Source organism: Haematobia irritans, chromosome 3 (genome assembly GCF_050003625.1).
Source record: "Haematobia irritans isolate KBUSLIRL chromosome 3, ASM5000362v1, whole genome shotgun sequence".
NCBI classification, from domain to species: Eukaryota; Metazoa; Arthropoda; class Insecta; order Diptera; family Muscidae; genus Haematobia; species Haematobia irritans.
Window position 1 is genome coordinate 38,298,632 of NC_134399.1, and position 25,784 is coordinate 38,324,415.

The 25,784-nt window shown below is 34.9% G+C and overlaps 1 protein-coding gene across 2 annotated transcripts in view; it reads left to right on the plus strand.

The window, feature by feature from the left end:
- Positions 1-24,968, plus strand: part of PGAP1 (GPI inositol-deacylase) — a 43,898-nt gene extending 18,930 nt beyond the window's left edge. The window contains exons 5-17 of one of the 2 annotated variants that reach the window (XM_075298591.1): positions 7,398-7,577; positions 7,645-7,809; positions 7,872-7,969; positions 8,033-8,183; positions 8,238-8,376; positions 12,590-12,719; positions 12,778-12,903; positions 12,982-13,175; positions 13,239-13,428; positions 20,711-20,861; positions 20,915-21,276; positions 21,342-21,449; positions 24,697-24,968. In XM_075298591.1, coding sequence (XP_075154706.1) covers positions 7,398-7,577; positions 7,645-7,809; positions 7,872-7,969; positions 8,033-8,183; positions 8,238-8,376; positions 12,590-12,719; positions 12,778-12,903; positions 12,982-13,175; positions 13,239-13,428; positions 20,711-20,861; positions 20,915-21,276; positions 21,342-21,449; positions 24,697-24,874 — 2,172 coding nt within the window. In that variant the 3' untranslated portion in view covers positions 24,875-24,968. The remainder of the gene's footprint in view (positions 1-7,397; positions 7,578-7,644; positions 7,810-7,871; positions 7,970-8,032; positions 8,184-8,237; positions 8,377-12,589; positions 12,720-12,777; positions 12,904-12,981; positions 13,176-13,238; positions 13,429-20,710; positions 20,862-20,914; positions 21,277-21,341; positions 21,450-24,696) is intronic. The other variant, XM_075298592.1, reaches the window with a different exon arrangement.
- The last annotated feature ends 816 nt before the right edge of the window (positions 24,969-25,784 follow it).

The following is a 25,784-nucleotide window of genomic DNA, read 5'->3' on the forward strand; positions in this document are numbered from 1 at the left end:
CCATTTAAACTGAACAAAAGATTAAAAGTTCCCGACATTGGCCAAATATTCTCAAACTAATTTTCATGGAAGTAAAACAGTCATCTGGCACAGGTTCAAATCTCTGCGGGATGTAAAATTTTTAATTTTAATTTTATTTTTATTGTTTTTTTATTATTATTTTTTTTTATTTTTTATAGATTTTCTATTCTTATTTGCGACAGTAGTGATGAAGGGTATTAAAATGCTTCAAATCATGGAAGTTGTTTTTAGTTGTACATTGACAGCCTGTATGTCGAACGAATCGATCGACTAAAATGCATAGAAACAGCAGATTTTTGGTTGTATCTTAAATTCAGCTGTTTGTTTCCATTGCAGTCGATCGATAGAGCGCGTTGGACATACAGAAACAGTCTGCGAATTTTAGCTGGCTGGAGTAGTTTTTGTGGTGGGAACTGGTATGTATATGTTTGGTGCTTTTTGGCCTTCGGGAGTTGGCATCACTGTACGTGACACTGTCATTGGTACTCGGAGTGTTGCTCTTATAGTAGTTGTACCATAGACCTTGTAATACATAGATGAGCCATGTGTGTCAAACTATGTTTGACAGTTCCGAAGATTAAGAATAAACGAGAAAAATAAGAGCACGCTTTTTTGTAGTTTGCCAATTTTACACAAAATTAGAACGTTTATGATGCAACAGAGGATTTATAAATAAATTAATATATTAAAAGTTCATATTTGAACAAAAAATTGTGACCAAAACCGCGAAAATACGAAATTTAATTTTGAGCAGCATTGCTCTTTACGAACAACACAAAAGCAAATGCGCCAAAATTAATGTTTGGGACTTACTCTTTAAGAAAAAATCAAAACGAAATGTTAGAAAATTAATTTTTGGAACTGACACATTTTTTTTTAAATAGAATAGTGGATCATCTATGTATTATAAGGTCTATGAGTTGTACTAATGGTAAGACACCAGAGAGAGTTTCGGTGTTTTACTCATTGCCACCGTTTTTAGACGAAAACCCGATAATGCTTTTATTTTCGAGACAGTAGTTCCATCTGATCCATGTTTGTTTTTTTTTAACCTTAACGAATCAACAAGTTATTTTTGTTTAAGGATTCAGTTTTTGAAAAATAGCGTTTTTTACCCTCAGCCTTACACCCTCAAAAAAAAATGCTTCTGTAACATATGTTCCAAACATATTTTGCAGGAAGCACATATATTATTGGATACTGCCGACACATTAATATATTTGTTTTATGTGAACATATTATATGTTTGGAAGCATTTTGAGCCCAAAAATATTATATGCTTGGAAGAATTTTCGCCAAAGAAGATTGTACTCATTCCCTCACATAATTTTCACTTCCACGAAATTTTTTAGTTCTTGGCACCTTTTTTCTGTAATACAAATAATGTTGAAGAAATTATTCAATTTTATAAATTTTACCTTTCGCCTGGACGGAGAATCGAATCGATGACCATACAGTTTGTAAGCCAACACACTATCCACTGGGCTACGTAGCTGTTATAATCACCAGTAGACAATTATCGTTATAAGTTACATTTATATAGCATAGTTTGCAGCGCCCACGAGCCCATGCAAACATAACATTATTTAACAGAAACATACACTTGTTGGCCACGTGGAGCAGTGGCTAGCATCTCTGTCTTGCATGCAACGGGTCGTGGGTTCAATCCCTGCTCCGACCGAACACCACGAACGATTTTTTTTAATTTACACATTTATATTTATAATAACAGGTTGGCTGATAAGTCCCCGGTCTAACAAAGAAAAACCCATTTTTTGTCAAAATTCGTTTTTTTTTTATTCAACATAGTTCTCCTCAAGAGCGATACAACGATTATAACGACCTTCCAATTTTTTGATACCATTTTGGTAGTACTCCTTCGGTTTTGCCTCAAAATAGGCCTCAGTTTCGGCGATCACCTCTTCATTGCATTCCCTGCGAGCATCCTTCTGAGGTCTGAGAACAAGAAAAAGTCGATGGGGGCCAGATCTGGAGAATACGGTGGGTGGGGAAGCAATTCGAAGCCAAATTCATAAATTTTTGCCATCGTTCTCAATGACTTGTGACACGGTGCGTTGTCTTGGTGGAACAACACTTTTTTCTTCTTCAAATGGGGCCGTTTTGCCGCAATTTCGACCTTCAAACGCTCCAATAACGCCATATAATAGTCACTGTTGATGGTTTTTCCCTTCTCAAGATAATCGATAAAAATTATTCCATGCGCATCCCAAAAAACAGAGGCCATTACTTTGCCAGCGGACTTTTGAGTCTTTCCACGCTTCGGAGACGGTTCACCGGTCGCTGTCCACTCAGCCGACTGTCGATTGGACTCAGGAGTGTAGTGATGGAGCCATGTTTCATCCATTGTCACATATCGACGGAAAAACTCTGGTGTATTACGAGTTAACAGCTGCAAACACTGCTCAGAATCATCAACACGTTGTTGTTTTTGGTCAAATGAGAGCTCGCGCGGCACACATTTTGCACAGAGCTTCCGCATATCCAAATATTGATGAATGATATGACCAACACGTTCCTTTGATATCTTTAAGGCCTCTGCTATCTCGATCAACTTCATTTTACGGTCATTCAAAATCATTTTGTGGATTTTTTTGATGTTTTCGTCGGTAACCACCTCTTTCGGGCGTCCACTGCGTTCACCGTCCTCCGTGCTCATTTCACCACGATTGAATTTTGCATACTAATCAATTATTGTTAATTTCCCTGGGGCAGAGTCCGGAAACTCATTATCAAGCCAAGTTTTGCTTCCCTTCAGAAAACAGTATTTTATCAAAACACGAAATTCCTTTTTTTTCATTTTTTTCACAATAACAAAAGTCGCTTCACAAAAGACGCTCTATCTCACAAACTAATTGACTTACAGACGTCAAATTTTGACACGAATCATTTGAAGGTTGGTGCTATATAAAAATAATATGCATTTAATACTAGCGACGCCATCTATGTGTCAGACCGGGGACTTATCAGCCAACCTGTTATATAAAATTTTTATAATGAAACTTCGAAATGTGGGTTATTAAAGATTTACAGTCAGAAATAGTCCTTGATATAAACGAAATGGACTGAGCTTTTGGATAAAATATTTTTTTTTTTTGCAAAAATAAAAATTTTGTAACAAAAAACTGTTTTTAGTATAAAAATTTGAAATTTTGGAAGCAATTCAAAAACTCTAATAAAAGAAGAACGTGGAGTCGAGTATAAACATACATAAATAATTTTATAATATACACATAAATTTATTTAGGCGTGAACAGTTTTTTTACTGGCATTTACACCATTTTAAATGCAATTAAAACTTATCGTGTTTTGCATTTGATTTCATTTTTACCTTTAAGGCCGGTATTAAGTTGGCATTATCGCTCTAAAATGACCCTGTTTTGCCTTTTACTTTTCTTTAATAATTCATTTTCAATTGTTTTAGCTGCAGAACTTGAACTTAATGCCCGCTTTTATATTTGAAGGTGTCGGTCAACTCCTCTTGGACTACTTACTAATAAAGAGGAACTAAACTTTGTTTTAATACATATTACTGTTACATTTTTCACTATTTCCTCCTTTTTTCATTTTAATGTACCTTTTCGTTATTTTCATGAAGATCCCTTTGTAATTCTTGTATATTTTCCACCGATTTTTATACCCTCCACCATAGGATGGGGGGTATATTAACTTTGTCATTCCGTTTGTAACACATTGAAATATTGCTCTAAGACCCCATAAAGTATATATATTCTGGGTCGTGGTGAAATTCTGAGTCGATCTGAGCATGTCCGTCCGTCTGTTGAAATCACGCTAACTTCCGAACGAAACAAGCTATCGACTTGAAACTTGGCACAAGTAGTTGTTATTGATGTAGGTCGGATGGTATTGCAAATGGGCCATATCGGTCCACTTTTACGTATAGCCCCCATATAAACGGACTCCCAAATTTGGCTTGCGAGGCCTCTAAGAGAAGCAAATTTCATCCGATCCGGCTGAAATTTGGTACATGGTGTTAGTATATGGTCTCTAACAACCATGCAAAAATTGGTCCACATCGGTCCATAATTATATATAGCCCCCATATAAACCGATCCCCCGATTTGGCTTGCGACGCCTCTAAGAGAAGCAAATTTCATCCGATCCAGCTGAAATTTGGTACGTGTTGTTAGCATATGGTCTCTAACAACCATGCAAAAATTGGTCCACATCGGTCCATAATTAAAGGGTGATTTGTTAAGAGCTTGATAACTTTTTTTTTTAAAAAAACGCATAAAATTTGCAAAATCTCATCGGTTCTTTATTTGAAACGTTAGATTGGTCCATGACATTTACTTTTTGAAGATAATTTCATTTAAATGTTGACCGCGGCTGCGTCTTAGGTGGTCCATTCGGAAAGTCCAATTTTGGGCAACTTTTTCGAGCATTTCGGCCGGAATAGCCCGAATTTCTTCGGAAATGTTGTCTTCCAAAGCTGGAATAGTTGCTGGCTTATTTCTGTAGACTTTAGACTTGACGTAGCCCCACAAAAAATAGTCTAAAGGCGTCAAATCGCATGATCTTGGTGGCCAACTTACCGGTCCATTTCTTGAGATGAATTGTTCTCCGAAGTTTTCCCTCAAAATGGCCATAGAATCGCGAGCTGTGTGGCATGTAGCGCCATCTTGTTGAAACCACATGTCAACCAAGTTCAGTTCTTCCATTTTTGGCAACAAAAAGTTTGTTAGCATCGAACGATAGCGATCGCCATTCACCGTAACGTTGCGTCCAACAGCATCTTTGAAAAAATACGGTCCAATGATTCCACCAGCGTACAAACCACACCAAACAGTGCATTTTTCGGGATGCATGGGCAGTTCTTGAACGGCTTCTGGTTGCTCTTCACTCCAAATGCGGCAATTTTGCTTATTTACGTAGCCATTCAACCAGAAATGAGCCTCATCGCTGAACAAAATTTGTCGATAAAAAAGCGGATTTTCTGCCAACTTTTCTAGGGCCCATTCACTGAAAATTCGACGTTGTGGCTCGTTAGTAAGTCTATTCATGATGAAATTTCAAAGCATACTGAGCATCTTTCTCTTTGACACCATGTCTGAAATCCCACGTGATCTGTCAAATACTAATGCATGAAAATCCTAACCTCAAAAGAATCACCCTTTATATATAGCCCCCATATAAACCGATCCCCCGATTTGGCTTGCGAGGCCTCTAAGAGAAGCAAATTTCATCCGATCCGGCTGAAATTTGATATATGGTGTAAGTATGTGGTCTCTAACAACCATGCAAAAATTGGTCCACATCGGTCCATAATTATATATAGCCCCCATATAAACAGATCCCCCGATTTGGCTTGCGAGGCCTCTAAGAGAAGCTAATTTCATCCGATCGGGCTGAAATTTGGTACGTGTTGTTAGTATATGGTCTCTAACAACCATGCAAAAATTGGTCTACATCGGTCCATAATTATATATAGCCCCCATATAAACCGATCCCCCGATTTGGCTTGCGAGGCCTCTAAGAGAAGCAAATTTCATCCGATCCGGCTGAAATTTGGTACATGGTGTTAGTATATGGTCACTAACAACCATGGACAAATTGGTCCACATCGGTCCATAATTATATATAGCCCCTATACAAACCGATCCCCCGATTTGGCTTGCGAGGCCTGTAAGAGAAGCAAATTTCACCCGATCCGTCTGAAATTTGGTACATGGTGTTAGTATATGGTATCTAACAACCATGCAAAAATTGGTCCACATCGGTCCATAATTATATATAGCCCCCATATAAACCGATCGCCAGATTTGACCTCCGGAGCCTCCTGGAAGACCAAAATTCATCTTATTCAGTTGAAATTTGGTACGTGGTGTTAATATATGGCCTCAAACTCCCATGCAAAAATTGGTCGAAATCGGTCCATAATTATATATAGCCCCCATATAAACCGATCTCCAGATTTGACCTCCGGAGCCCCTTGGAAGAGCAAAATTCATCCGATTCGGTTGAAATTTGGTACGTGATGTTAGTATATGGTATCCAACAACCATGCAGGAATTGGTTCATATCAGTTCATAATTATATATAGCACCCATATAAACCGATCCCCAGATGTGACCTCCGGTGCCTTTTGGAGAAGCAAAATTCATCCGATCTGGTTGAAATCTTGTACGTGGTGGTAGTATATGATATTTAACAACCATGCCAAAAGTGGTCCATATCAGTCCATAATCATATATAGCCCCCATATAAACCGAGATTTGGTTTTGGAGCCTCTTGGAGGAGCAAATTTCATCCGAGTCAGTTCAAATTTGGTACATTGTGCTAGTATATGGCCGTTAACAAGCATGCCTCCGTCCATAGGTCCATATCGGTCTATAGTTAATATAGCCCTCAGATAAATCGATCCCCAATCGCACAAAAATTGGTCCATATCAATAATTGTATATAGCCCCCATATAAGCGACCCCCATATTTCAATTCTGGCTCCCTACGTACCGTGCAAAAGTCCATATCGATTCGTAACTATTTGTAGACTTACCTACACATACTTGTTTTTGTCTAATGTATACCACGTATGGACTAACTCACAATTTAGAAAACGATTTAAAATACCACAACCCAAGTAATTCGATTGTGGATGACTGTCTTTCGTAGAAGTTTCTACGCAATCCATGGTGGAGGGTACATAAGATTCGGCCTTGCCGAACTTACGGCCGTTTATACTTGTTTAAATTTCCTTTGCCTGAATATTTTGACTTACTCCTCGTACGTTCCGATTTCTTGTAACGAACCAAGAAAAAAATTGCCAAATGATCAACAAAACACATTTCCACATATACATAAAATGCTGCTCTCAAGGCGAAAGCACATGCTGTTTTGTTTTAAATGTCTATTCTCTTGGTTCCGAATGTCTATTCTCTTTACTCCGAATACTCATTCTAATATTCAAATTAAATAACATAAGCATATCAAATTTTTGGCTTTATCATAAAACAGTTTTCCGAAACAACAACATATAAGCGGTTTCACAGAAATTGCTCTCTTTTGATCCTCTCGCTGTGTTATGTTGATATCTTTCGTCAACCCTCCCGGTTTCCATCTCTATATATATATATATTTATTTATTTATTCGAAATTTGTACATTTACATTTGTAAATTTTTATATATTATTTTTATGAAAAATTCATGCTCCAAACATAATATATTCTAACATATGTGTCCCTAACATTTAGTGTTAGTTTAGGAACATTACATATTTGGACTTAAATATATAGTGTTTAAAAAAATTGTGCCCGAAACACATTTTGTTTATATCGGAACATATGAAAAACATATTTTTCTAACAGTGTATATATTATTATGTTTATTCTACTTTTAGACATCTTCAATCCCCTATGTGTGGCTAAGTTGTGATCATTTATCTATTGTATGGTGCTTACAATTGGTAATGACTATAAATCGCTTCTTGTTTGGTATAACAGTGATTGATGACAACAGGAATGTTTATTTTTCGAATGATAAGTCACATCGTACGAAGACAGCAATAAATTATTTTGTGGTTAGTATGCTCCCTATAGTACAAATCTATCTAGTAAAACCTAATAACACTAAAATGTTTACTCTAGAAACCATTGAATAAACGCAACTCGAACGAAATTGAACTTCCCAAATTGCATGCGAATTCTATGTGGCAAGAAGATTCTAAAATATCATTTAAAAGGATATTTAAAAATGGATTGCGCACAGAGTATAACCATATGTTACAAATTTATAAATACAAGGATTTTAAGGTATGGTCATGCTAGTATAACACTTTCAGTAGTAGTATAACACTTGAACATTGATGTTTTAGAAGGTATATATCGAAATTGATAGTTTTGAGGACTTCGAGGATGAGTGGATACATGGATGCGCAGCAGTTGAATTGGCAGACGGAGATAGTAAACATTGGTAAGATTACTTGAGATTTATATGTCTAATACTACAAATGTATAAATAAAAATCTTATAATAGTGAAAAAGGATTGTCACTTTCACACTATGTACGAAATATTCCGTCGCAGGATAAATATCGTTATATGGTGCTACTAGACATCCAACACATATGGAAATATTATCCTCATTGGACACATTTGCTTGTCACCCTTAAACCCACCAATAAAGCGGTAAGTAAGAAGTTTTCGATATATATTGTATTATAAATTTGTTTCTCCCCCCAGACATCATTGAAAATAGATGCTTTCAAAAAGGATGAAAGAAAAATTCAAGTAAAAACTCCCCGACTGTTTTCATTTAAACCAAAGACGCTTGTCAACCAAACTTCGCTTGGAACAATACATTATGAAATTCTTATAGAAGGTGAGATTTTTGATATTATTTCAGCAGTATTGTTTTGCTTACATAATAAACAATCTGCTGTTTTGAAGATGCTTATGCACTGCTGAAATGTCAGTAATTTGCTACTGTTTAGAAATGTTTAACTCTATCGCCAAACCCATTATTATTTAAAAACGCGAGTGAAAATTTCACAGCTCAAGGTACTAGTTTCTATGGGAGGTTTCCCAATTTGTTGCATATCCTAAGATTCTTCTTTTGAAATGTTATAATTTCAATAGGAGCCTACACAACTGCCTCTTTTGTGCAAATGGTAAGGCCTTAAGTCGCCCTAATATTGAAAATTGATTTGCATTTTTGTTGGTTTTTGGAATTACTAGTATGTATTCTGAAAATCTTTTCGGTATATGTTTCAAAGTCAGAGCTTGGCGGTGGTTTTTTGAATATACTATATACTATTCTTCCTTCTAATTTGAGAAACATTTAAATATAACTAATTTTAATTATGCAATTCTTAAGGTTGAGTTACATATCATGCGTTAATCCGTGCGTTGATGGAAGGGTTGATTTTTTTCAGTTTTAAGCACTCAAACAAAACTGTTGCTTTCAAAGAGAAAATTCAAATCTTCAATCAAATGTAAAATTATTACACACAGAAAACAGATTGGTTGAAAATCTGTTGTATTAACGAAAATTCTACATTCTGAGTTATATATCAGTTCTGCCAATCTATTTACTTGGATCACAAGCATTTTTTTATCCTTAATACCATTTGGCTATAATTTCAAAAGATTCTTAGTTGTAACTGAAAATAAATGATTGTAGCAACAGATTGGCTGATAAGTCCCCGGTCTGTGTCAAATGGCGTCGCTAGTATTAAATGCATATTATTTTTATATAGTACCAACCTTCAAATTCGTGTCAAAATTTGACGTCTGTAAGTCAATTAGTTTGTGAGATAGAGCGTCTTTTGTGAAGCAACTTTTGTTATTGTGAAAAAAATGGATAAAAAGGAATTTCGTGTTTTGATAAAATACTTTTTCTGAACGGAAAAAATACGGTGGAAGCAAAAACTTGGCTTAATAATGAGTTTCCGGACTCTGCCCCAGGGAAATCAATAATGATTGATTGGTATGCAAAATTCAAGCGTGGTGAAATGAGCACGGAGGACGGTGAACGCAATGGACGGCCGAAAGAGGTGGTTACCGACGAAAAAATAAAAAAATCCACAAAATGATTTTGAATGAGCGTAAAATGAAGTTGATAGCAGAGGCCTTAAGGATATCAAAGGAACGTTTTGGTCATATCATTCATCAATATTTGGATATGACCAAAAACAACGTGTTGATGATTCTGAGCTGTGTTTGCAGCTTTTAACTCGTAATACACCCGAGTTTTTCCGTCGATATGTGACAATGGATGAAACATGGCTCCATCACTACACTCCTGAGTCCAATCGACAGTCGGCTGAGTGGACAGCGACCGGTGAACCGTCTCCGAAGCGTGGAAAGACTCAAAAGTCCGCTGGCAAGGTAATGGCCTCTGTTTTTTGGGATGAGCATGGAATAATTTTTATCGATTATCTTGAGAAGGGAAAACCCATCAACAGTGACTATTATATGGCGTTATTGGAGCGTTTGAAGGTCGAAATCGCGGCAAAACGGCCCCATATGAAGAAGAAAAAAGTGTTGTTCCACCAAGACAACGCACCGTGCCACAAGTCATTGAGAACGATGGCAAAAATTCATGAATTGGGCTTCGAATTGCTTCCCCACCCCCACCGTATTCTCCAGATCTGGCCCAGCGACTTTTTCTTGTTCTCAGACCTCAAAAGGATACTCGCAGGGGAAAAAATTGGCTGCAATGAAGAGGTGATCGCCAAAACTGAGGCCTAATTTGAGGCAAAACCGAAGGAGTACTACCAAAATGGTATCAAAAAATTGGAAGGTCGTTATAATCGTTGTATCGCTCTTGAAGGGAACTATGTTGAATAATAAAAACGAATTTTGACACAAAAAAAAGTGTTTTTCTTTGTTAGACCGGGGACTTATCAGCCAACCTGTTAAATATCTCTCTTTTAAACAATTTTATTTGAATTCGATTGATATGACCTACCTTAAATAAATTTCGTAACTCTCAATTAGTAGTCCTCACTGATATATGGTAGTCTCAGCCGAATGCCTTTTGATGAATTTCTCAAATGTCATTTCTATTTTAACAAATTATTTATTATTCAAATAACACATTTAAAACTAAAAACAACGAAATTTTATGCTACATCGTAGATGTTGACTTCACAACGAAAAGCATATACATAGTATATAGGATGACAATATGAACTGTAGATTTTAACTGTACATGGCGCCTCCCGTTTTGTTTCAAGCAATCGAAGATATGACACATTTGTGGATATGTTCTGGAATTAGTTTTATTAACTCCAACATGGTACCCCAGAACTTTCTAATTTTATTTTGTAATATCCATATAATAGTGGCCTATTTTTAAGGTATGTAACATTATGTACTCCGGACACAACTTTGTGCAGAGCAATCAACTCGGAGTAACCAGTGATTTAGTTCTGGCGTGTAAGAATCTACTTTTCAGAGACGAAAGCAGTTGGATGTGGAAAATCATACTAAATCTGCACGATTTTATCAATGTGTTCACACCGCGAATATTCAATTACTGATATCCAAAGGACAAAATATCTTTGATGCTGTCGAAATCAGGTACATAATGTCCGAGAAAGTAATAGGCTTGCGCCAACCTTGTTACATGTTCACCTCCAAAAAAAAATTTTTGCTCTAAGAATCTGGGTGTGGATACATTTTGATGCAATAAATAGAGATTCTAGACAAAAATTTTGATCTACTAATTACATACATTTAGCGTATTTAGATTTATTTGTACCACTATATGTACCTATATGTAAATAAAATATAATATTTAACGGTGAAGTAATTGATTTTTAAATATATTTTTAATTCGGTCATGAGTATTATTAAGGTTGGGCAACACAACCGAACGATGAAGGTAGTCACAACCAATATCGTCGGCAGACCCAACCAACACCATATGTGGTATTAGTTGTGTCGACCGAATCATTCGGGTGACACAACTACCAACTGATATTTAGTAGCTGCAAATGCCAAAAGGAGGTTGGTAATAAATTCGGTTGTCACAACCAATCTGTATTCTCTGTGTACTTTAGAAATTTTGATTTTATTCGATCTTTCTTTTGTATTAAATAGATAATTAAATAATTATTCAAGCTAGAGATCTTTTCGTATGTATTAGTTTCTTTATTCTTCAATATTTCGCAATTACGTTGAATTGCTTCATCAGGAGTAGATCTATAAAACAACAACAACACATAAAGCTTAAAACTAGAGTAGTATCACTACGTTCGTCTGTTACTTTTATTGATTATTTTGTAAATTTAGAACATCTAAATTTAACTTTCTATAGAAAATATTGTCAAGATTTTATTTCTTTAGAAAATCTTGTCAAAATTTAACTTCTATAGAAAATTTTATTAACATTTTAACTTCTGTAAAAGAATTGTCAAAATGTTATTTCTGTAGAAAATCTTCTCGAAATTTTATTTCTATAGAAAATCTTTTCGAAATTTTATTTCTATAAAAAATTGAAGTACCTCTTAGTTGGAGAGAGTAAAAAAATCTACAAGGTTTGGTAGAATTCTACCAACTGTGGCAACTGTGCTCTTCAACCTAACCTATTATTAAAGCTTTCATTATATTGAATAATTGTAAATGCTGCTTTTCAGACCAACATTTCTATACGTTCAAGATCTAAACTTTTGCCCCCATTTTTATGAAGCTCCGTTAGATCGTAGTTAGTTAACCAATTTTTAAACCATACTATTGATATGCACGTAGTTCAGCTTATGTACATATACGTCAGTCAGAAATTTAACTGATACAAATTGTTCAGTTAAAATTAACCGACAACGAATGTATCTCTAATTTTCTTTTAGTTAATTGACAGTTAAAACCTAACGGAGCTACATGAGTAGTAAGAGCTTTATACCTCATTCACATTACACTTCCAAATCCCACTTTAACTAGATTTCAACTGTCATTCAACTTAAAAAAAAAAGGGATTTCAAATCTACTTTTAAATAGTAGATTTGAAGCCTAATGTGAATTGGCTATTAAATATAAATGTGTTATTTACTTCTCTTCTTTTATAATGATGACGCCTAAATTACCTCCAGGTTTGGAAGAACCCTTTCCCACTGTTCAGTTCGAACTTCAACCAGTTAATTGTGCTGATAACGATTATGAATTCAATGCCAAACTCTGTATACCATGGGCACGGGGATTTGATCGTTACATTCATAAAAAGTATGTATATATAAATGCAATCCGCAGACATTCACAGTACAAATAATTTTCTTACTAGGCATGATTCCAGAGATAAAAATATATATGTCAATGTACCATTTTCTACACCTCCGGGGTATAATACTACGGAGAATCCAATTTCTTTACAGTTATTTCTAAATCCAAGTTGCCGCTATAAAATAAGGTATGACCTATAGAATTTCTAATAAATCCACATTCAATAAAATTTTTTATCTGTATATGTTATATCTCTGATCAATAGCTATGAACTTTCTGTGGCTGCAACATCATCAAAAATTGTGCAAGAATTCTATCATTGGTTACCGGCTCACCTAACTGCTGTATTGTTTTGGGTACTTCGAAATCAAATAGTGAAGTTTCAGAACTCTGAAAAAACGCTGTTTATCAAACCCTATGCCGGATTTTTTCAGTGCAAATCGCTTTACATTGTCACTGGTAAGTGGTTCGATAAATTGTTTGTCTAAATTTCAAAGAATAATATTTTTCAAATATTTTTAGGTTGCCGCTTGTTAAAGAAAATGTTATTGCCATTGAAATTCTTGCCCATCATCCCTGATGCTTCCAATTACAGTTTCTATGTCTCTATTATAATACATGGCACCGCGATAGTACTATCAATTATTTCTGTCTTCCTAATATGGACGATTTTAACTTTTCATGGAAATATGCTTTCTAAAATAGCACTCAAGTAAGTCGATCATAAAGGTATACAAACGGACGTCTCAAGTAAAATTAATGGTACTTTGTCTGCAGGGCGCATACATTGCACTCTATTGCTCATACGATTAACTCATTTTCTCTTAATTTTTTTTAAAGAAATAAAAAAGCTAATTAAATTATCATCTACGGCGTGTGAAAGAACTTTACGTTCTTGATCGTTTTTCTCCTCACAATTTTTCCATTTTACTCGAAATTTGAACATTTATGGTATATCATATATCCACCAAAAATTGCGACCTAAACCCCGAAAATGCGCAGTTTAATTTGGAACGGATTTGCTCTTTACGAACAACACTAAAATTAATGTTTGGAACCGACTCTTTACGATATTTACATGGGATCATTTTGCACAGTGCAATGATTGTTTGGTCATATTTAATTTCGCGACGTCACCTTTTTAGTGTGTAAATATAACCATAGCGATAGGAGTTAGGTGAAACATGTTTTCCGCGACGACAAATACAGTAAGCGGCGAAAATTTCCTCTGTTTTTGCTTCCAAGCACGATTTTTTCAATATTTAATATTGGAGTTGAAGAAATACGTGTAATATCTTGTTATTTGTTGAGTTATTTAAAGTTAAAAGAATGTCCATGAGGCCAGGCAACAAAAATGCTTAGTGGTGACTTCAAAAATTTGTTAAACGATGGCAGCACTATACTATTTTCCTCCAAGAAATTGGAAGAGATTTTGTTTATTCCCTCGTCTATTTTGGTTTTCCATAAGAAATGCATATAAAAAAGTGTTCGCCTATCGGTTGGTTATATTTACACACTAAGGGCCGGTTCCTCAATGTGTTGGAATTATTTATCGTGTCAATAAAAAAGCTGATCCCTTACAAAAAATTTACTAACCGGTGGTCTATATCCTAGTTATGTATTAATCGTAGAATGAGAAACTGGCCATTAGTCGCAATTTTAACTTTCTTCCGAATTATTAAGATCCTTCCCTTAATTGATTTTTCCCGTTGCGAGTTCATACTAACTTAATCTGGATGTTTCATGACTCGTGGATCGATTAACGCTTAAATGTAGGTATTAAGTTCGAGTTTAGTCGCTAAAATCGTCATTTTTTCACGATTACTTTTCTTTAATAATCCATTTTAAGGAATACAAACTTTGTCAAAATTTGCTTTGGGCTTTTCCCCATCAAGTTATAATAAAATTTGCAACAAATATGTATAATTTCATGCATTTTTCTTACTGATTTAGTTTTCACTTTAGCGATTTTAGCGGCTAAACGCAAACTTAATACTCACCTTAAGAGCGTCATAAATTTCCATGATCTTGGTGTTCTAATGGATTCTCGTCTCGATTTTGAGTCTCATATTAACTCTTGTGTTGTTAAGGCATATAACACTCTAAAGAATTTTATGATTCGTATCTGACTAAACGACTCTTAACACCCTTGATTTGGCTTCGAATACACTAATGGAAAAAATTATGTTTCAAAATCGTGAACGGTCGGTAATAAAATGAAACGGAAACTTTCACGAAAAATCAAAGCGGAATGTTCGCGATTTCGTCCACGGGCGTTCACGATTTCATGAATGGCTTTCCTTTTTCTTTGGCCATTCTTAAAATATTCGCTAGACATTATTATGGCAACTCCGTCGGTGGTGCAATGTGCTAAGGCGACTGTGAGCGTGTGGTGCAGGCGATCCAGGTTCGAGTCATGGTAGCGGATTTTTTATTTTTTTATAAACTTGTAACCATAAGTTTTCAGATCATGAACACTGGTTGTTGTTTTAACGTTGTCAGATGGAAAACGTTCTCCGTTTGTCACCACATGTGTGTTGATTCACTTTCATGAACGGATCGTTTTGAAATGGGCTTCTGTACTATGGACTCCCTATTATAAACAGTAATTACTAGGATTGAATCTGTCCAAAAGCTATTGTTACTCTTCGCTTTAAAGGTGGGTATTAAGTGTTGTATATGTTGATAAAACGGAGTTCATTTATTGAGTGATAGAAGCAAAACTGCGCCAAATTTGGCATAATCTAAGTTTACATTGTTTGCACTAATACATACGTACAATTCAATTACAGGGTTGTTGCAATGATGAGTATTTAAACTTAACGTAAAACTAACGATGAGATCAATTCATATTCAAATACATTTCAACTATAAATTCATTATCCAACACCCCTTCTCAATATTATTAATATTGCTTTGTAATTAATTTATATAAACATGAATAATAAATACAAATTTACTTCAATTATATAAACCAATTAATTCTCTCAATCTAGTCATCTTCACTCGCTGTAAAGGTTTTGTGAGAATATCTGCCAGCATTATTTCAGTTGGGCAATACTCATACAAAACATCTCCAGATTCATATAAGTCTCGAACGAAATAGTATTTCACATCAATATGCTTAGTTCTCGGGTTTATCTTTTCAGCTTGCAGTATTTTCAAACAGCTTTGATTATCTTCCAAAATAGTTGGTGACGAAACATTGATATTAAATTCTTTAAATAATTGCATCAGCCAAAGAAGTTCCTGTGTCGCTTCGGCAAGTGCAACAAATTCAGCCTCAGTCGACGACAAAGTTACATTAGATTGTTTGCGGCTAGCATAGCTTATAACAGCATCACCAAGTTTAAAAATGTAGCCACTTGTAGATTTGCGCCCATTCGTGTCTCCTGCCCAATCGGCATCAGCAAATCCTTTTAGTTGTAAATCAGATTTAGAACCGACACACAGTTTCAAAGTCTTTGTTCCCTTCAGGTATTTCATTATGCGTTTGACCTCAGTCCAATCTGAGTTATTCGGGCAACTGACTTTTCTCGATAGAATCGATACGGCGACTGATATATCGGGTCGGGTATTATTCGATATATATAACAAGGAACCAATCGCCTTTCTATATAAATTGTTATCAGGTAAGATATCTCCAAGTTCGGATTTGAAATATCCAGGATCCATTGGTATTGAAGAAGTTTTAGAATTTTCGAGACCAAATTCTCTCAGTAGTTTGTCAATATAAATTTCTTGCGACAAATAATACATTCCATTTTTGCAACTTACTTCATTTCCCAAATAACGTTTCAAATCACCAAGCTCCGTTATTTCAAAATTCGACCTCAATATAGATAGTATATTATTCATTTCAACATCATTCTTCGTAGCGACAATAATGTCATCGACATAAATCAAAATGTAAACAATTGAATCGCCTTCGCCTTTAACATATAAACAAGGTTCAGCCTTTCCCCTTCTGAATCCAGAATCAATCAAAATTTTATTGATACGCTGATTCCAACAACGAGCTGATTGTTTTAATCCGTATAGGCTATGATTCAATTTACAAACAAGATTTTCGCTACCAGGTTCTACAAAGCCTTTAGGTTGTTCTATATAAATTTCTGAGTCCAACTCACCGTACAGAAATGCCGTCTTTATATCAACATGTTTAACATTCATTCTATTGAAACTTGCGATGGCCAATAAACTTCGAATGGTAGACTGTTTAACGACTGGCGCAAAAATTTCGTCGTAATTTTCACCATACTTTTGGGAATACCCCTTTGCGACCAATCTCGCCCTATACCTCATCTCACCATCAGCAGTTTCCTTTAATTTATAAACCCATTTGTTTCCGACTATTTTCTTGTCCTTCGGTAGTTCCACAAGAGTCCACGTATTATTTCTGTGCAATGCATCCATTTCTTGCCTCATAGCATCCAACCAATTTTTGCTATCTGATCTAGCCATAGCCTCTTCATAAGTATGTGGGTCATCCTCATAATAGACTTTATAACCGTACTTCTTTGCAGGTATACCTTTGTTGATTCTTGAAGATCTTCGTTCCGCGATATTAACGGATGGTTGTTCGTTGTTCTCTTCATCTGAAGGTAAATTCGATTCCGAATCAAACCCATGAAAATCGTCATCATCCGAAATTTCTGATTCTATTTCTTCTTCTTCATTTTCAAAAGAGACGCACACAAACTCTCCATTCTCTTCGCAATTATCAACAAGATCCTCTTCATTGGAAATAATTTTCGATTCCAAAAATTTTACATCTCGGCTAATTACTATTTTATTCGTCTTTGTATCCAGCAAACGATACGCCTTTGTATTATCGCAATATCCCACCAGGTTGTATTTCACAGCAACATCATCAAGCTTTTGACGTTTCTGTTTATTTACTTGAGCATATGCCACACAACCAAAAACACGGATATGATTTAAATTTGGGCACTTACCAAACCAAAGTTCGTATGGGGTAACATCAACAGCAGCAGACAACAAACGGTTTTGAATATAGTTGGCATTATTTACAGCTTCAGCCCAATATTTTATTTCAAGATTTGCATCAAAAAGCATGCATCTTGCCATTTCCGTCAAACTACGATTTCGCCTTTCGGCAACCCCGTTTTGTTCAGGGGTGTAAGGTGCAGTCAGCTGATGTATTATCCCTTTTGATTTGAAGAAACGCTCCATTCTTTTGTTTACAAATTCTCCACCTCGATCCGTTCTTAAAATTTTCATGCGTTTCCCAAATTGATTCTCGCATTCATTCACAAATTCTTTTATTTTCTCAAACGCCTTATCTTTCGATGGAAGAAAATAAATTTTACAATATCTGCTGTAGTCATCAATCAGTGTCATAAAATAGCGATTTCCAGAAGGTGTTGTGTTTTGCATTGGTCCGCATAAATCGCAATGTACTAAATCCAAAATTCCACTCGACTTAGACTCCGATGCTTTTGGAAAAGATGATCTGGCCAATTTTGCCCTTAAACATACTTCACAATCACTAATACAGGAACATTTCTTTATTTTGATACCTTCAACAAGATCCTTGTTTATTGTAGTGTTTATAGATTGTATATTTCGATGACCAAATCGTCTGTGCCATATATGTATACATTCCGAATTTTGCGATATCTTCATTGCGCTATGACACTGCTTCAGCACATACATATTGTTTTCAAGAACTGCCTTTGCAAATACATTTCCACCTTTAACTATTGTGCAACCACCAGCCTTGAACAAAATTTCATAATTCTCCACATCTAATTTCCGAACTGAGATTAAATTTCCGTCCAATTCCGGAACAAACAAAACATTTCTTACACGGATTTTGTTGCCTTCACAAAACAGCTCACAGTCTCCAATGCCGCTTGTTTTTAGCTCTGTCCCATTAGCCAAATATACAACATCATAATGGTTTTTATTCAGTGTAACAAAATAATTTTCCTCGCAACACATATGGCAAGTTGCAGCCGAATCAATATACCATTCTCTGTTAAGCCTTTTATTTTCCACACTAAAACAAGCATTTCTATCCTTACCACATTGTACGACATTCGCCCTGTTATCATTTGATCGTTGTTTTTGTGAATTCCTGTTGGGGCAATTTCTTTTTATGTGACCTGGTCTCCCACATAAATAACATTTCGGCACAAATTTCTTCTTCTGTATCTTGAATGCAGATTCAACTTGTTGATCGGAACTAGTCTTCCTCTTGTATTCCATCAAAAGTTTTTCTTTCACTAAATCCAGCGAGAGATCAGCTTCAGGTCTCATTTCCAGTGATGAAATAACGTGACTATAGTCCTCTGATAGCGTACCCAACAAAAATGCAACAGCCTTATGATCCTCAACAGTTTCTCCTAAATCTCGCAATTTATCCACAATCGATAAAAATTCGCAGATGTGATCCTCCATAGTTTTACCAGCATCAAAACGCATAGATGACATTTGCCTAAGTAAACTAACTTTGTTGGTTATGTTTGCTTTTTCGTGATGTTTCTTTAAAGCGTCCCAAAACTCCTTTGCAGTTTTCAGTTGCTTTATGATTACTTTCTGTGACTCCTCCACAGCCAAACCAATAGCAGCCCTCGCTTTACCATCACGCACCAACCACTTAGCAGCATCATCACCAGTCAACGCAGGATTTGCACCTCTAACAACCACATCCCACAGCTCTCTTTCCAGCAGCAGCAATTCCATATTAAATTTCCAAATATGATAATTGCTATTTGATAGCTTAGGAAATTGTGTGTAATTCATTGTCATCTTTTTACTTTTCTTATAATTTACTCAAAAAACGATCACAAAGTTAACGCGATTATAGGCCCATAACCTGTTGTATATGTTGATAAAACGGAGTTCATTTATTGAGTGATAGAAGCAAAACTGCGCCAAATTTGGCATAATCTAAGTTTACATTGTTTGCACTAATACATACGTACAATTCAATTACAGGGTTGTTGCAATGATGAGTATTTAAACTTAACGTAAAACTAACGATGAGATCAATTCATATTCAAATACATTTCAACTATAAATTCATTATCCAACATTAAGTTCGAGTTTAGCCGCTAAAATCAAAAAATAAATCTGTAAAAGCAGAATAAAATTATAACTTTTTTGGGCAAATTTGTTTATAACCTGATGGGGAATCATCTAAAGCAAAAATTTCAAAAGTTTATTTTCTTTAAAGTGAATTATTAAAGAAAAGTAGCCGTGAAAAATGGCAATTTTAGCGGCTAAAGGTGGGTATTAAGTTCGAGTTTAGCCGCTAAAATCATCATTTTTCACGATTACTTTTCTTTAATAATCCATTTTAAGGAATACAAACTTTGTGAAAATTTGTTTTGGAATATTCCCCATCAAGTTATAATGAAATCTGCAACAAATATGTATAATTTTATGTTTTTGTTTTACTGATTTAGTTTTCACTTTAGTGAAATTTAGCGGCTAAACTCGACTTAATACCCAACTTAAACTCGAACTTAATACTCACCTTAAGAGACTTAGGTTGGTATTATAATAACCCTCCTCCCCACACACTTCGTCTAATGTTAATTGACCAGCCAACACATTAATTTGTTATTAAATTAATTAGAGGAGAAATTAATGCATACTATTTCATGAGTAAATTTTAATGTTCCTCGTTATCAAACGAGGAATTTTGTTCCCCATATATTTCTTTTACGTGACAAAATTACATGATATTCAATCTAAATAACTCGTTTCAAATCAATTTAAATCGGTTTATTCACTATTTTCGTATTCTGATTCTATTACAAAAATTAAGCATTTCATTTTAATATTAATTTTATTTAAAATTTTAATTAACTTGTTGATGACATCTCACATGGTACTGCTAATTGGGCCAATCCAAAAGTTAGCAAGAATATCCTGAAGCATCTTACTGCAAGGAATTTACTTAATCATTTCTCACGTCCATAATATTTCGTAACATAAAATTCTTATTGATTTTGTTTTAGAATAACACGCATATCCACTGCTTCATCAGAAATTTTAATGAAAATTGTAACAACACTCCCCTTATCCTTCGGCGCCCTGTTTATTTCGATTTCTTTGGCCACTTGCAGTGGAATTGGTCTCCTCTTGGCAACAGTATTTTACTTTCTTATGGTATGTACATAAAAATATATCATTGCATTTAAATTTCATTATTATTCGCACAGATCTCCAATGCTTACAAAGATTATCTCGAGAATTGGGCCTTGGATAAAGCAAAGGGAATTTTCAAAAGAATTACCAAAAAGTTTAATGAGAATCGTAAAACTACGTCAAAGGAGGTGGCAGTTGTTTCGAGTAGTAATATAGTTTCGACAATTGCGCAAAATAATGACACAATCGCAAATCAGAATGAAATCGAAAATGAAAACAACCCGTCAACAGTTGTAAATGAAAGTGATAATGAAGAATGCGTGGAATATTTCGAAGGATTAGAAAACTTTTCGTTTCACATAGCTATGTTGCTGTTACTTGGAATAATGGCATTTTTAAATTTTGGTCTAAGCATAGCCTGGATCAAATCCCATTAGTAAGAATTTTTTAGAGTTTTCCATCTATACATTTGTACTAAATATACGTTAATTTTTTATTTAGCCATGGCCATCACATATACGAACATCTCCCCGATCCTTTTATATCTACAACTGTTGTCACTCTATCTTCCCTTAGCTTAATTCTGCAAACGGAAGCGCCTCGTAAATCGTAAGTATTCATAACATTGTTCGAAATGAATTTAGGTCTTTCCTAAATCGTAATATATGGGGAAAATTATTAGTCTCGCAAACCAAGTTTGTCCAATTCGGAGAACCAAGAGAAACTTCACAGAAAAAATATCAATAATATTTTTTAATTAAAATCTTAATTTAATTTAAAAAAAAGTATTCAATTAACAAATAATTGATTCAATAATTTTTTAAATTGAATCAAAAATTAGTTACATATTTAATTGAAACTGTTAATTTTTTTAATTTAATAAATTAACATTTTAAATGGCGTCGGTGGTTCCGTGACTGAATAAGTTACAATTAAAACTTAATTGAACCCATAAATTTTTTTGATCGAAGTTTTTCTATGCATGCCTATAAAGATGCAGGTTATGTGACTCATAACCTGACGTCGTGGCGTCGACTGCGTTATGCAACTATAAACGAGATTTTCCTGATTAAAATAATAGTTCACGTTATTGTTTTTTTTTTTTTTTGATCTCAGCTTAAAGCCATGCATTGACTAAACTACAAGTGTAGCTTAACCAACAGAGGAAAAGTATGCTTGTCAAATTTATTTGGGCAAAGCCCTATAGACTGCAAGATGGTTGGATGTACAGCTGTTTCGGAATTACCACATTCCTCATCAGCATCCTCTACTTGCATCGGCCTTTACGGCTAAATACCCAAGGAGATCTTGGCTCCTTCGCAGGTATACTTGGGGTAGGGCATTTGCCCTGGACGTAAATATTGGAGCGTGGAAGAGCGAGACGGAAGCATGACAAAAAATACTATGGGAACCCCCGAACGAGAACAAAACCATGCAACTTCTAAAAGAAAGGTAGTAAAATGTGGTTTAACAGAGCCATGTGGGCACGGGCACTTTGCTATCGAGTGGACGTTACTAACAAAACTATGGAGTATCATGTCCTCTTTGACATTAAAGTTGGAAGGGATTCTATGGAATATTTAGAAAATAGATCTTAATTTCTGAATTTCTGAATTAAATAAATTTCTGAGCTTTTAAATTCCGGAATTTCTGAGCTTTTAAGTTCCCAAAAAACGGGAACTAGTATCGGGTGGATGATATGCAATTAAAAAATAAAGCTCTATATTTTTTGATACATATCCATTGTGCGTAAGAAATGGAGCGAGGAACCTCCAACCTCCATTTAAGCCATTCTTGGTTGACGCGTGGTGAGTGCTGTAGGAATTTCTATGGTCTGTGGCCGAAATCTTTGTCTGCCCAGGGCTTCAATACTGCCTTGAGGACATTTTCCCAATAATATTCGTGGTATTTGATACCACGGTTGATGAATCGGCCTTTACGGCAGCCCAAACCAATAGAAGATGCAAATCCATTAAAAATTATAAAAAATTGTAAAAATTATTTATTTGGCAAAATATCACATAATTTTTTAATTTACATCCAAAACATTGAATTCGGATCACACCTAAAAGAGTGATGCAAATTCAGTGCAACGGCTGTTGAAATGGAGAACTTCCGTCCTATGACAAGCCCATGTTAAATTCATCGCTTCTGCGTCAATTTTGCATCACTTTCGGATCCAAAAAGAATATTTTCATTACTTTTTTTGGCGACGTTTTTTTTTGCTGGGAAGTAAACCCGATAACTTTGTTCACAAACTGCTACATTTAGAAACTAAACATCGTAGTAAAACAAATTCGGTAACTGGTCCCTTTCGTCCAAGCAACTCTTTGTCTCTTTCCGCTCTTGGGGTGCTCCAACGATAGCAACTTTTGGTTTTCCCAACCAAATATAAAGGAATCACAGTACCACGATTGGAATAACTATATTTCTTTATTTATTTCCACGAATAATTTTATTTCTGAATGCAATAGATCAAAATGTTTTTGTAAGCTAACAATAAAATGAACCAACCAACCTGAAGTTGGTTGCAATATTTATCAGCCAACCTGTAGTTATAGTAGGAGAATATTTGAAACCCAAAAAAACCCTACGGATATCCGCAACATCTGGCGACGTGCCGCTAAATTAAATTATATTATATTATAATAAGTTGGCGGTCAAAGACGTTGCTGTTACTTTGCCACGGGGCAATTATCATATCTTAAAATAAAATTACAAATGAAAAGAAATTATATGTATTTATTGAAGAAAATAAAGAAGTATATTCAGTATATTCAAAATAAAGTGACATAAAAAATCACGCGAAAAAAAGATTTTTTCTGAACATCCCATCAAAAAAGTAGTTTGGGTCCCCAATTTGTAATCCGGAAGTAGTGCATCTCCAATGGATTTTACATGGGCTTGTCATAGGACGGAAGCACTCCATTTTTGGATCCTTTGTATTGCTTTAGAAGTTGTGCCTTGGAAGTTCATTTGGATGAAGAAATTTAAAAAAACTAAAAAAACAAAAATTTTTTCTCCAATTTCACTTTTTATTTTTATCACAATTTTTTGTTACAATTTTATTTACTTATTATCTCATTTTTACATATTGAAAACTTCTTCGCTTCCACTGGGGGTTGAACCTGGGCCTGTTAGCACCATAACAGAACGCCTTAGCACACTCTGCCATTGAACACGATGCATCGAAACGTCTATTCAAATGTGTGTGATATGAACCTAATATGACACCACGACATGACATTCCAACTACCTCCTGAAATGTTTTTTGTTATTATGAATGGAAAAATAAAGAACACTGGTTCAAATCTCACCAGCTGCAATTTTTTTATTAAATATGTTTCCACAAAAAATATTTTTTTATGTTATACATCGTTTTTATTTTGTTATTTTCGGCATATATTTTTTCCATTAAAAATCAACAAAAAAATTAAAAATTATCGTAATTTGAAAAACCTTCTCAAAAGAACTTCCATTGAAGTGAAAACGTCAAACGGCACAGGTTCAAATCCCAGCGGGGATGATTTATTTTTTATTGTTTAATTTTTTATTGATTTTCTGTTCTGTTTTGCGAAATTTAATTGTCCAAACTTAAATTTTCACTTAAAACGGCCTAAATCCGTACTTTCTAAGACTTGTCACTTAAATTCAAAAAAGAAAATCGAAACGGGATCTCGGGATGCGCTTTATAAGAAATGTTTGTAGACTTGTCCAAAAGGACTGCATCGGAAGTGGAAAAATATTGATGGGGGATTCCGGGATGCGCTTCAAAAGAAATGTTTGTGGGATTTTTATTGCTTCACATTTTTCATAGAAGTTCTTTAATATGATATCTTTTTGTTAATATTTTCAGATGGGGTTACAACTACGTTGCCATTTTGTTGTATATGTGCGTTTGCGGATGTGTACTGTACTGTCAGGAGAATATATATCGCTTGAATTATCTTATTGCGGCTGTATATACATGTATTGCTTTGCAAGAAGTGGTGCATTATATAGTGAGGCGTACAACGAACCGATCTGAGAGTTAATTTTATCTATTTGTTTTGTATTATGATTATTATGTTTGTATTATGACCTGATTTTTTTTTATTCTAATAAATGCAGCTTTATTTTTATTTTGTACATATACCATTCTTTCATTCAAAAAATTTTGTAATGAATTGGCAAAAGCGTTTGCTAAAAGTTTTTGATTGTCTAAGTGGTTTCACTGCAATGTGGAACGCCGTTCGGACTCGACTATAAAAAGGAGGTCCCTTGTCATTGAGCTTAACATGGAATCGGGCAGCACTCAGTGATAAGAGAGAAGTTCACCAATGTGGTATCACAATGGACTGAATAGTCTAAGTGAGCCTAATACATCGGGCTGCCACCTAACCTAACCTATGGTAGCAGTTGCCTATGGCAATATATACCCAGCAAAAACTCTCATTACCCGATAATCTTGTAGGTAAGCCTATTTAAAAATTAATAACCACTTATTAATTGGCATCGCTCCGGTTTACATTTACATACGCATGTCCTAGGAGGAAAGTACTTCACCTCAGACATACCTTCGGCCATGAAATAAGTAGTGTATAAAGAGCATATGATCACCTAATATGTAATCAGTTGTTCGTAGTTTGTAAAAGAATTACTTATTTTCTCAGGTATCCAAATTTCGAAAATAAATACTTCTGTCACCGATTCTAATGGATCAATGATGTAAGATGGACACTACTTGAATAGGAACTTAAAAAATAAATTAAATTAAATTAACATTGTATACACATACGTACATACAAGGATAGTTTTTGAATAATATAAAAACGTAGTTCTCTACGCTGAAAAAAAGCCAAGGATTTTGTCTTTACACTAATTAATTTGCTATTGATTCCGAACCAAAGAAACGGAGAATTGAAGAGATTCTAGGAGGCGAATTTGAATCTTTCGGATTTTTAA